At 38.9% G+C, this 13,974-nt stretch overlaps 1 protein-coding gene across 2 annotated transcripts in view; it reads right to left on the bottom strand.

The window, feature by feature from the left end:
* Positions 1-13,974, bottom strand: part of KCNH1 (potassium voltage-gated channel subfamily H member 1) — a 179,740-nt gene that overhangs the window by 78,261 nt on the left and 87,505 nt on the right. For both annotated transcript variants that reach the window (XM_054629252.2, XM_077175874.1), the window contains exon 9: positions 12,912-13,164. In XM_054629252.2, coding sequence (XP_054485227.1) covers positions 12,912-13,164 — 253 coding nt within the window. The remainder of the gene's footprint in view (positions 1-12,911; positions 13,165-13,974) is intronic.

The following is a 13,974-nucleotide window of genomic DNA, read 5'->3' on the forward strand; positions in this document are numbered from 1 at the left end:
AAAAGCTATACTTTCCTTGTTTTGAAATTAGTTTTCCTCCCAAAGTTCTGCTGTGCTATATCATCACTGCCCATCTCTCTTAAGACCAATGGCATGGAAATACGTTCATATCTATCAAGTTGTGATAGGAATGGTCCCTTGTCTTATAAGTAATACCTTGCCCGCAGCAATTCTTAAATCCAAAGCCTCAAAATATGTATTAGTTTACTGACTTCACCCAGGTTCTTTTAGATTCCTTCCCTAAATAAATCATCATTTTTGAAAGCCTATATGAAGTCAATAGAACTATCATGAGTAAAGAGCTAAGAAAGAAAACTTCTAAATCAAACTCAAAATTTCCATCTCAGTCCTTCAGCTGTACTTCCACCCTTATCTAATCTCTTCCATTAGATGATAAGCCTTTTTTCTTTGGGAAAAAGCTATCAGCTTGATGGTAAATGACCCTGAATTGCAAAAAGTTGTTATTAACTCTAATGTGTTGCCAGTCTTCCACAGAAGACCTACACCGCCCACATCACATGGATCAGTTTAGATCCTGACCGTTTTGGACTTTATTTTAATTTTAAATGTGTCTATACACTGAAACCACCTGTTCTGTTACCACATTTTTCACAAAATTAGACAAAGGCACCATAAAGATAACCTTTCTTTCACCTCTAGTCTCTTGCATAGTACAATGCCAACATCTGGAAGAGTACAAAAGCTTGATATCACCAAGAATGGTGGTAATCCCACAGACCAGTACAGTAAACACCTTTTCTTTTTAATAGCAATGACTTTTCACAGTTTCAATTATTTGTATGGTTTTTGTTAGCAGATACATTAAAAATGGCTAAAGAAAAAAAGCTTCCATGCAGTTGAAACAGATCATCTATAAGGCTTTCAGACAAACACACAATATATTCAAAACTGAAATGAAACAATTTTTACGCACCATAAAAACCGATATGCTTCACTGGGTAAAAATGGATTGTTTGCCTTTGGAATAAATATGCTTTTACTCACAATCTTCCAGGCAATTAGCTAAACAACTGTTTTAATTAACGCTCTAGAATCTATCAAGCATTGAATTGTGCCATCACTGATGAGCAACAGTTAGAGCTGGTAGTCCAAGCACAAGGGAGAGGAATTCTAACTCATTTCTAAGTGTATTGCTTAACATCTCCAGACAAGCTTCCCTACCCTAAAATGACAACCATTATGTTACTGCCCCACAATAATGTGATGAATAATTAGTACAATCCAAGCACAAACACCATGGTGCTGCTGTGCGTACCTCAGAAAAAAGGTACAACAGAAGATAGTTATGTCTTACTCTTGGAATTTAATTCTGCTTTTTCCATAACACAGAAAGACATGACTTTGTCCTTCACTTGTGGCAGCCACCACAGTTTCCCTTCACTATTTGTAACTCTTCCCTCTGAAAAAAATCTCCCTGCTGCAGTGTGCTGCCACCTCTCATCAGTGGCAAGAGCAGCACAGGAGGGAGCTGGGTCTGCCGGGTGCCTGCTGAGCCAAACCAGAGAAAACCAACACATGAGTGACAAACTCATGTCAAATCACAGAAGATCCTGCTTTTAAGAAACAAACTAAAAAAACCCAAAAGAAATTGTGCTCTTTTCTTTCATTAAAAACCTTTCTTGAAGTTAACAGCCAGTGATCTAGCTGAAAATGAACCCTACACTGTACTTCAGTTTCCAAAGCAAGGCACATGCAAGCACCTCATTGCTTTATTTCTGTCAAGTCCATTTTCTAAATGATGTGTACCAAAAGTATCAAATGTGGTTGTCAGATTCTAAAAAAAATTGTTTGACATTTATAGAAAAATGAGGCGGGGGGGGTGGGGGGAAGGAGCAGTAGAAATCTATACAGCAAGAAGGAATTAAAATTCCACCCAGGACTACCTGCACTGCAATAGAACAATTGACCTCTTATGCATAATAAGGAATTGCACACCATCTCCCTTTGTCTATATGTTCTCCACAAAGTAAAATCAATCCCTGTGGGAAAAGGAATAAAAAAAAAAAAATGGGGGCAGACTAAGTAGGTGTTTTATCAAAACCATCTGTAGTTGGAAAGCAAGAAGGCTATGGTGATACTTCTGAGTCAGAAGGTGGTTAGCAAAGTCCAAGGGCTGCCTTAAGGAACCTGAGCCAAAAGCGTTTTTTTATACATAACTCCAGGCTTTAGATATTTCACCTTGCCTCTGAAGAAAGATTAAAAAGCCAGAGAAATGCAGATGGCCGTTTGTTTGTCAGTACTTTGCATTTCTCATTCCCAGCTTGCTGAATTCCAGATGTTTGCCAGGAACATTATCTGTCAATCACACTTAAAGTGGATGATCTAAGCTTTTACCATCAATCATTTATACTCCCTGCTGGATTTGTGGGCTGAGGACCTTTTCCACCATCAGCTCAGCATGCATTGGAAAGCCAAATAGTTTTCTGCCTTTTATGTTTCCTTGTTTGTTTTAATTATAATAACAAGTCCCCAAACCCAGATATATTTAAACTGTGAAGAAGTATTTTAGAAAACTGTCTGTTTCCATATTTAATATTTTCCAGTTTCTTCTCCACATCAAATTTGCTGTTTATCTTGTAAGTGAAAAGATGATTTCTCTGTTACCACTGCCAATTCAGACTGAGTCAGGCATAAGGTCAGGCCACATCCACCCTGTCTCCTGAAAGCAGCACCAGTGGTGAAGATCTGATTATTGCAGCTTAGACATGTGTTCTGCTGATTCTGAGCAAAGAACCTCTCACATTACAACTGTACTGCCTTGATACCACAACAACTCTTGGCCTTGTCACTCTTACAAGAGGAAAGACTGAGGAGCTCTTCTCACAGGCAGAAGATACTCTACTCCAAAGCTCTACTCCAAAAAAATGACTCATGTGGAATATGTGTTTGGCTGACAACCAACTCAGTCCACTTTTGGGTTCTGGGTGTCTCAAAGTGCTGGTGCAGTTTTGGTGTGATAGCTGGGGGAGAAGATGAGGCTATGGATTCATGTATTGCAGGTCTTCCAAGTCAGTATGGATTTTGAAGGCATTCACATGAGCCCATGGATTTTCAGTATATCAGACAAAATATTCACGTTTGAATCATTCTCATAGCAATAGTAATCATTTTTACAGCAGCCACTAGCAGAATCTAGGTCATGTCCCTTCCCAATTTGCCTTCATCTGCATGTTTGAACAACAGAATTAGGACCTGGCCATGCCAGCAGATCCAAAGATCAGACAGAATGACCAAACATTGCTTATGGTTGAGCAATGACTGACCAGACACTGCTCACCTCAGTGGCAATGCAGCACCAAGCATATCTTGGCAACCAGGTGTTTAGCAAACTGTGGATGCTGATCCACAATGACTTTCCCAGCACCAGAGAGCCAGAGCTCCCCAGAGCCCCACGCTGGCCTGCACCCTCAGGATTGCTCTCCACCTCCAAGCAGTGGGAGACACCAACTGCTATAAAAGCAAATACACGGATTTTCTAGGGTTAAACTCCCCCTGTGATCACCACATGATTATTTGGCTTCAACTGAAAATCCTTCCCTTCTCTCTTCCCTCATTTCCTCCAAACCTAAGGCATGCATTTTAAACTTTCCCACTTTACAGAGAGAAGAAAGATTCAAGGAAAGTAAAGATAATAGAGCAAAAGTAATTTTTCCCTCTTGGTGCATTAATGCAACAAAAACTGGCAGCCAGAAAAAAGCAGAGCTACCATTTGGCATTGAGGTGGAGTATTCAGTGTCTGTCCTACAGATAAATTGCACAACTTGTCAGCCACTCAATAGCCTTAGTTTGGCTCTCCAGCACAGTACAGCTGGCAGGAGATGATGCATGGAAGTTGTTTGCTGCTTTGGATTTTCTTAAGATTTCTCAAGTGCAAACTGAGACATGTAATGAAAAGTGAATGACCAATTCTGCACTGCAGAGAATATACTATTTTTCATTAACCAGAGGTTTTCACTACTCTTTTCCTCTAATTAGACCACCAAAATGCCTGAGTATCTTTGCCACAGAAACCAAAGCCAGTGTTACAGAGATAACAAACTGAAGTTCCTCTTTCAGATTTGCCTGGTTCATAAACAGAAACACAGAGTATCTGTTCATGCTGTAAACCACAGCCTGGCAACATTTTGCAGACAGTTTACTACACAACTGCATGAATTTTCTCTGTTGAAACACGTTACTGTACAGACAAAATAAAAACATTTATTTTAGAGATGAGTAGCAACAACATGATTAAGTTACAGCTAAATTTTCTATTATTGTTGCTGTAATTAAGGTGCTTATTTGTCTCACAGAATACAGAATATAGAATTATATTTCACTACTTGATGTACTGTGAAGAAGAGTTTTAAACATCAACTGGGCCCTACCAGGTTTATTCACAAAAAAAGCCAGGAGGCTTCACCAGAATCTGCATCATTTATCCTTATTTGCATTTTAATGGTTACTATAAAAATGTTATAAGTATGTGGCCAGTCTGTACAAACTCAGAGGATATGGAGTAGTTCAGGTAACTGGAGTAATAAATATATTTGAATGTATTTGCATTGGTTAAGTAATAGGAAAAACACAGCTCAATCTGTGTTGTCATTGCATGGGCAGTGCTAATTCTCTGACAAAAAAAAAAAAGAACAAACCTAATTAAGAGGTTCAAATTGCATTATCCTCTGAGTTACTTCCCTAATTACTTAGGGACTGGCTTTATATTCTAGGTATAGCTTTAAACATATCTTAAAGCCCCGAAATTGTATTCTTTTATTTAAGACAGAAAGGATTCACAAGAGTTTAAATAGCAAGTTTTGTGTTCAGAAATATGAGAAATATAGAAAGTAAACATGTCAAAAACCTCATGAAATTTGCATCTATCTTGTATTTAATTTTATTTAGTACTTCTAGTAACTCCTTCAGTACAAATTTAACAATACTATAGAAACATATCTCTGAAAAAAAGTATTAATTTGAAATTTGGAGAAAAAGAAGAAAAGCTAGTGTTTCATGAACATTTTTTCAATTCTTTTTTAAGCTGTCTCTTCAGTGAAAAAATATTTATTCTTCCTCTTCCAAAATTCTGGGATAGAAACAAAACCCTACCCAAAAAAAAAAAAGAAAAGACAAACGTTAGTAAATTAGTTCAGTGGTTCACCTGCCAGAAATCAGGGTCTTTATAGAAAGCTGACTTCCTTGCTAAATTATAATTTCTACCTCTCCACGCCTCTTGTTGCAGTATGCACACAAATATGAGTGCAAGCCTTCCTAACACAGATATCCTGAGATATCAAGGGACATGCTGGAGAGACCCATATCAAGAGAGCCATATCAAGAGAGCCTCATCCCCACCAGATCTCAATTTCAGCTTGCAGTGTCCTGGATCATTATTGCCAGACACTGCCAGCTTCCAAGAGAGACTTCTTCCACATGCAATGCTGTTGGACTATTTAACAGCACATTATGCAAAGGTGTATAAATTCAGCACAATAAAACATGAAACATGCCCAAAAGTTCCCTACTGAAGCCTCTGAATACTCCTCCTCCTCAGTTACTCCAGCAAGTCATCAAATGTTTTAAAAATCTGTTTTTGCAATACCCTGTGCACTCTTAAACCACCTACAAACAACAGTGGACAGGAGCTTTGGCAATTCAGGCTTTCAATGTCTGTCAGAAATTAGACACAGAACAAACAAGAAGTTTCAACAATGGCAAGTCCTGATATCAGCCCACCCCAGATGTCTGGAGGACAGGGATAAGGAGTACTCTGTCTGAAACCACCATGTGGGATAAACCTATATTTCTCAATAAGAGTTTTAGTGCTGCTCCTGCATCCACCATGAAATTAAAATTTTATATGAATGTAGACCTCTTTATGCCATGTCCTTTTAAAAAGTTTAGCTGCATCTCCATCTGTAATGCTTTTGCTAAGTGTGCCTGGACTTTCATTGAGCAAATCAGACTCTGAAAATTATTCCTTCAGTTGATGTTTATTGAATCACTTCACAGAAACATGCAACCTGTCCAACCTGCCTATATAAATCAATCTAAAAAAAACCCACCTTTCAACTATAAATAGAAAAAAGCACAATGGAACTACTGAGGATAAAGATGGATTTTAATTTCAATCATTCCTTTGTCAAAGCACTGCTGGTCATGTTTCAATCTTATTCAATAGCACAAACAATGCTGAGATGTTAGATACTGTCAGAAAACTCTTAATGCCTTCCATAATCCTGCAACCATTTCTTAAGCCTGAGAGCTCAGCAGCTTGGCATTTTTAACACAGAGAGGTGTACCTAAACCTAAAATTCAGGTGAAAAATGAAGCAGAAAAGTAAGGGACTTCTTCAAGGGCTTGGAATTAGGCTCTAAAATAACAGAAGTAATCTTTGAAAATGGGTTACAACATAGAGGAGTTCAGGGAAATCAGAGTTAGCTCAGGTACTAGGGACAGGCTGAAGATAGCAGCCTGGGCTCAGTTAACTTATCTGCCATCTTCAGGTCTGCTGAGAAGCAGTTTTCACACGACTGTGTGGAAGTTGCAATGTTTTCCATGGAGAGGGTCTAATGCAGACAACACTTCTGCACTGCTATTGTCCCTCCTCTAAAAGAGACCATCCCTGTGGCACAGTTGCCCTTGCAGCTGGCACTGTCCTATCTGGATGCAAATCTGTCCCATCAATGGGACAGATCTGAACAAAATGCTTACGGCTAAATGAGTAAGCTAAAGTAATTGTAAAGAAAACAAACAATTATTCTTATAACATTTCTTTAAGACTGCAATTAGATCAAATTAAATCAGCAGGAATTTCTCCACACAAAGCAAATGGAGCATTTAATATCCTGCTGAAACAAAACACGGCACACCAAAGTCCCCTACAACGTCATGTTAAAACCACAGTCTCCAATCTTGTCAACCTTGTAGCTTTGTAAATAACAATAAAAGATCTGTATTTCAGGGTCATGCAAATTTCACCTCCTCAGCTTCTGTGTGATCTTTATTGCAAATCTGTGTGCATCCTTTGTACACTCCCTGCCCCTCTCCCAGAAAATCCCATTCTTGACATTGTGTTACTGTACACTTATACCTATATATCTCCATGATGTTATTGCTTTTCAGCTTTGATAGCAGCAAAAGGACTAGCAAACGCAAACTGACCTGTTGGAGAAAAATTGTATTCCTTACTCACAATAAATTCCTGCCCTGACTTCCCTTCCTGTCTCATTCACTTTACCTGCCCTTTGTGGAGCCAGGAGTCAGACTCAACAATTCCCACAGGTCCCCTCCAACTCAGGATATTCTGTGATGTTAAACCAACAGCCAAGAAAAAGATTTATTCTTTTGAAATTTTTTAGCTCAAATAAAGATAGCAAGAACATAAATGCAGAACAGCTGGAATGTAACGCTTGGGACAAACTGGTTGGAGGGTGTTGTTTTTTCTTTTTAATTAAATCTTCTAGTTAATGCTATTCTTCTCATCCAGTGCTCAGCTCTGAAGTCCACAGTGGTTTTCAGGGCTTTGGATTTTAGTTGTTAAACAAAAGCTTAAAGCTCCCTGTCTCTAATCAAGTCCACAAAACTAACCTCCAGTCTTACCATCCATACACACATTGGCTCCTTGCAGGAAGTGTCAAGACCATTTCAGCAGCTCTGAACATCTCATACAAGTAAAGACCTCCTGCTCAGTCAAGCCCTCTAGGAGCCATTAATTGACAAATTTTGCAGCAGTCTGAAAATTTAAGTAAAAGACACTGCTTTCCCCACTGCTATCTAGAAAAAAAAAAGTTTGCCACCCTAATTTTCACTAGTCTTCTCCTTCCTCTCTCTAGTTTTTTACTGGAATGTTTTCTTAAATGTCAAAAATTACCCCAATTTCAGGCAGAAAGACTTTGAACCAACTTGGGTACTAACAAGGTATCCTACCCAGTCCTTCCATGTATTTCCAGAAAATACGTACAAAATGTTATTTTGGCTGCTAATGACATTCTTTTCTGTAATTTTCATTGAATTATCTAAGCACATACACAGTTGGAGACATAGCACAGGAATCAGTACTTGTTCAAGCAATGGTAAGAAGATATTGAAAAGGTTCAGACTAAATGACTGGAGGGCAGCAAAGTGCCTTTTCCCCTGCATATTCCAAAGAAGGCCACAGTCAGACCTTATGGTCTGTGCCTGGAACACAGTTAATTCAGGAGGAATATTTTTAAGAAGTTGATTGATAATTAAAACACAGCCAATCTCCTGAGCATGAGTAGGTTTTAACTTTTCAAAGACCCACAGTAAAGTCAGGCTTTCAGATGTTCAGGGTCTTAGCCTGAAAGATCTGCTCCAAAACAGAGAAACTAGAGCTCCAAATGAAGTGCACATAAACACTTGAATGTTTTTAACAGAGGAAACAAACCTTCTTATTTTTTCTAACCACATCAGGATAAATGGCTAAGTCTTTAAGCAAGAGTAGTTCAAAGAGACACTGTCAGTCTCAGGTGGATAAAGCAGCATCAGGCCAAGTGTGAGGGCTCAGGAAAGTTAAAAGCAAAACCAAGTTGAAAAGATTCTCTTAATGGAAGCCCTGCATGACCTGTGCTTCACTCAGATCTCTTCAGGGCAGGGACTGTGTCATTTGTCTCAGTCTTCCTCAAAGTGCTGAGTGTACGTCAGCACTCCATCCCACGCAGCAACAGCAGCGTCACTGGAAGAACAGCAAACTCCCAAAACCAGAATTTATTGTGCCTCATCCAGGCAGCTTCCAACCAGCTAAACTTCCCTTCTACATAATCCCACTCTCATACTTACACATTAACATAGAAAACATAGCAAGAGAGTGGCTTTTCCTGCTAAGTCGTCTTTTTCTGACTCATTTGTATTGGAATGAATCACAAATAAATCAATCACCTGGCTGAGAGGTCATTTTCTACATTTTTGTTTCTGTTTCTTTGACACACCAAATCCAAAGATTGTGTTGTGTGAACATCAGTAATTTCTGTATTTTAGCATAAATTTTGCATAGAATTCAAAACATGTATATTTCATCCTAAAAAATCAAACTTCATACAAAGTGCACCAATTTCTTTCAATTTTTACTAAAACAGGCAAAGGTTTGGGGTTGTTTTTTTTTTTTTAATTTGCATATTTTTTGTATTTGTGTCTTAGTTTAAATTAATGTCAAAGGCAATCATAGGGGACACATAAAAAAAGTACCTTTTTTCACTGCTGGCCTATGAGCAATTTCTTCCAACTCAGGACTCATATTAATCCAAGTCAATCGAAGTCAGTGCTTTGTTCTAAGAACATAAGCCTGAACTGAGAGTATACCTGTTGCTGGGGTATTACATGGAAATTATTTGGAAGGATATTATGCAAGTGTACACAATACACTCCAGGGCTACACAATACACTCTTATATACCAGTCTGCAAGGTTAAATTATTTCAGAACTCGAAAATGTTTCCTATGGATTGGATCCTGTAAGCATTAAGTGCAGTTTGCCTTTGGTTTATGTAATGCTGTATAGCAGTCCCACAGACTGATTTAGAGTTAAAATTCATTTCTCCATTGTAAGGAAGATACAGGCTACATTGCAAGCTACAAAAGCTGCTTTATTACATGACAGCCAGAGCTGAGCAAATAATTCACCTTGAATAATTTGTGCATTATTTTTTTTCATTTTCATTTCCAGAATGCCTGAAAGAAGATTACAGTCTCTGTAACATACCTGTCAACTAAAATTACCCTATGGAATTCCTCACATGGGTTGCTATTATGTGCCTGATGTTCACAGCTATGCTTGGTTGGGACTGGTAAACAAAATTTATGGCATAGGTTGCTCTGGCTGAGTGATCAGCAAAAATCATGTTTCTTGTACAATGCACTTTTTTCCCCCTTGTAGTGCCTTGTTTTTTCTGGTATACATTCATCAAGAACTTGGCAAATTTAGCTAACTATGAAAATAAAAACAAACAAACAAAAAACCAAACCCCCCCCCCCCCAAAACAAACAAAATAACACAAGAAAAAACCCCACCCCAAACCACTGTTTTCTACAGATAAGAAAACTGAGAGTACAAAGAGGTTATAGAGGAAACCCTGACCCATGTCCTGGCATATCCTTCAGTAGTGTGGGGATTACACAATGCTGAAGGAAAAAGAAGTTCAACTGACTTAGAACAGTGAAAAACTTAGTTAAATATGTAATTTCTTTTCAGGATAGAGAAACCTTCAGCAAAAGTCTTCACAGCCTGGAGGAGGAAAGGACACAAAAGTGTGGAAGGAAAGCGATTCCTTAGTCCAGAAACTGAAACACAAAAATTGATGCACATCCAAAATGAAATCTCACAGAATCCCAAACAGATCCCACTTCGTTTTACTTTCCTCTCCACTTAAAATATTCACAAAGAAAATGTGAATAAAACTCACCAACTTTAGTGAGATTCGGGGAACTGACTCCAGATTTTAAAGAAGAAAAAGAAAGAAAAATAAGAAAATAAAAAGTGGTGGTAGGAAGAGGATCGATAGTTACATCCCAGGAGAAGAGCAGCAACAAAATACTTGTATTCATCCAGATCCCAAGGGAGCAGCCTCATTTATCTGTAGCTATCACTCTGCAGCAGCAGAGATTAGGAGTTAGGTTTCCTTAACACTGATTCCTCAAGCAATCTTGGCTGAGGGTTTTCTAAAGTGAGTGTTATGATAAAATGCAGGAGTTAGCAGTAAAGATGAGGAGAAAATTGGTATCTTTAAAGAACATTTTAAAGAAATTTGATCTTAGTGCTTTTTTATCCATACTCAAATAGAGCAGCAAGATGTTTTGAGGTTTTCTGCTCATGCTGAATTCAGGTGGTGGCATAAAGGTGCACAAACTGAGGGGTCTTAGCTTGTGTTCTACATTTGTCATTTGTTAATTCATGAGAGTTCAACATGGCAAAAGGTAGCAAGTTCTTGATGTGCAGCACAGACAAGCAGAAGTTACAAATGTCACTTAGCACTGAGCAGCACAGGTGATTCCAGAACAAAAGGGAATTAGTTATCCTCCAAGTTCTCACTTTTTTAGCTTCTTGTGTGGCACAAAGTATTACCAACTTGATTCTCCATGACTCTAAATTTACCCTATGTTATACAAGCAATCCTATTCAAAAGTAGAGAAAAATGAAGCTCAGCATATTTATTAGCCCCCTCATTTTTCAGTAGACATTCATCTTAGGAGAGCTGAGTGTATGTGTTCAGAAAAAAGTAAGATAACCAAGATGTTTTATTCTCTTTTTCCAGGCTGCTATGAGTGACAGTTACAGGATTAAGCCACCATGAGAATTTACCTTATCACAAAAGGGCTTGACAGAATCAAATGATAAGTATCACCTGCTCAATGCTCCAGCCACCCCATGATTCATCTTCATCTATTGGATTATCACACTCTTTTATGTTAGCTTTGCCTCAGAATGCTGTTCGCTACCCATCAGTTTATTTTCAATGCCTCCAACCCAAGTTAACACAAATCGGCTCTAAATGTTTTTAACTATTTTGACTTTAAATAGATAAAAAGTATTGTAACACAACATCTTAATAAATCCACCTGGAAAAATTTCAGCGAAAGTGGATTATTATGGGAGGGTGGGAGTGAGGCAGAAAAGCCAGGCACTTCAAGTTTTCTGAAGTTCTACATGGAATTTCTAATTAGAAGGTGTAGGAGCACCAGAGGATAGGATGGTCAGGACGGATGGAGATTGCAAAGGGCCTGGGTGCAGGGGCCCTGCTTGGAGCTGCCAGCCACAGCTCAGAGCAGGCCCAAAAGAGGGAGAGGGAGGTAAAGAGAGTGGTAAAGAGAAAGAAGGCAAGAGCGTGGTAAAGAGGATGAGAGAGAGCGAGGTTCCTGTTACAATACAATAAATCTTCTTCTGTGTTGAATACTCTAATTCTCACTAACTAATCTAATACAAGATACAAATCCTATAGCATTTACATACAGCCTATAAGAATCATTACATTACCATACTATGCTACATTTTAAACCCTAAAAACTACTGTTTGGACCCCTTCTGCCAAGCTAGTATGGTCTGCTCTGACCCTTGGACGTGTCTGCAAGCAGAGGGTACTGTTTCATCAACAGGGGATTACCTTCAGCCAGCCATACCAGTGTTTTCCAGTTGTTCAGTAACTAAGGTATCTCAAAGCTTGCTTTCATTTCAATCTCGCTTATAATTTCCATATTCTCAAAACCTTTTGCCAGGCAATCATATTTACAAGGCTTTCCTGTTTCATCTTCCCCAACAGAAGGAATCAAGACAGGGAAAACCCCAAGAATGACCAGGACCTCATGCAAAAGTAAGATTTCCATTGACCAGATGAAACAGGGTTGAAGAAATCTGGATATTAGATGGTTGCCCTTAAACCTCTCAGTGGAAAAACAAACTTATCTGAAGCTCTTTAAAGAATGAGTAGAGGAGGCTATAAATTGCTGCACATATGTCACGGATATATTTTATGAAAAATCCTTTTGCTAGGATTTTTTCTCCCGAGAAGCTGAAAGGCCTCAGAAATGAAATGTAAGCAATAATTATCTGCTGCTGTGGAATACAACAGGTGGATCTTTGATTGGTCTCATGTGGTTGTTTTTAATTAATGGCCAATCACAGTCCAGCTGTCTCGGACTCTCTGGTCAGTCACAAGATTTTATTATCATTCCATTCCATTCCTTTGCTTGCTAGCCTTCTGATGAAATCCTTTCTTTTATTCTTTTAGTATAGTTTTAATATATCATTTTAGTATAATATATATCATAAAATAATAAAGCAGCCTTCTGAAACATGGAGTCAAGATTCTCATCTCTTCCCTTGTCCTGGGACCCCTGTGAACACTGCCACACAAATATTTGGCATTTATGCAAATGCACATTAGCAGCTCTGAAACTCACCTAATATAGCAACGACTTCATCATCCTGGATCACTTCCAAGGAGCCCGAGACCACGAAGCAGAGGCTGTCGACGCTCTCCCCGGCGTGGTAGATGAGGTCTCCTGGAGCACAGTGCACCGTCTGGAATTCCATGGCCAGCGCCCGCAGGCACCCGTCGCTGGCCAGCCTGAAGGCAGGGTGCTCCTTGAAAACCTTGCGGTTCAGGTGAACACAGATATCGGCTCTCATGTCCTTAGGGCAAATCTGCAAAACCTGAGAGGGAAACCAGGGGGGCAATCAGCTCCTGTGCATGGCTTCTATCTGCCTGCTATGGCTAGGCTACCACACAAAGTTTAAGAGCCACTTTCCTCCTTCTTATTTCTAATCTCAGAGTTTATTTTTATATTATTTATCCACATAAGCAACAATACTAACTTAGTCTACCTTACAACATCTGAAGGAAAACACAGTTTTCCTCTCAGCAACATGCTCTGCTGGATGTTGAAGATCTAAGGTTTTTAAGACAAAAAAAAACACTTAGAGCCCAGCAGTACAGAAGGTGTTGAAGAAAAGTTTCCAGAATAATTGTTTCTAGAGGGTAGGTAATTTTTTTGATAAGCAGATTCCATGAAAAGCCTGCACAAGTCATATGCTTTAGCAACTAAAACAAATCACTTAAAGTTTAATTAACTCATTACATTGAGAATTGCAGGTATCCAAATTTACCCCCGAGTGGCACTAACAAGTTTTTTGTTTACACAGAAAAGGGACTTTAAGGTATGATGCTGTTTTGGGCAGCTTTTGATCTCCCAAATGGAATGTTCCTCACGGCAATTCATGATGTGTGGTCCTGAGAGAACACGAGTTGATGGAGCTGATGCTCAGCACAGCGGGTACCAGCCAGGGCCGTTTCTGAAGGGTTTTAATGTAATACGGACAGCCAAGTGGAAAGAATACCAAATCACTGCTGCATGTGCAGATTAAAAGTGGAAAGAAGTGACATGAACAGGGTTTGGCGATAACAAAATCCTTGGGGGATGGTCTATGATGAAGCACGTCTAGGACATATTATTTGAGAGGAAC

This window comes from Agelaius phoeniceus, chromosome 3, assembly GCF_051311805.1.
Source record: "Agelaius phoeniceus isolate bAgePho1 chromosome 3, bAgePho1.hap1, whole genome shotgun sequence".
Classification (NCBI taxonomy): Eukaryota; Metazoa; Chordata; class Aves; order Passeriformes; family Icteridae; genus Agelaius; species Agelaius phoeniceus.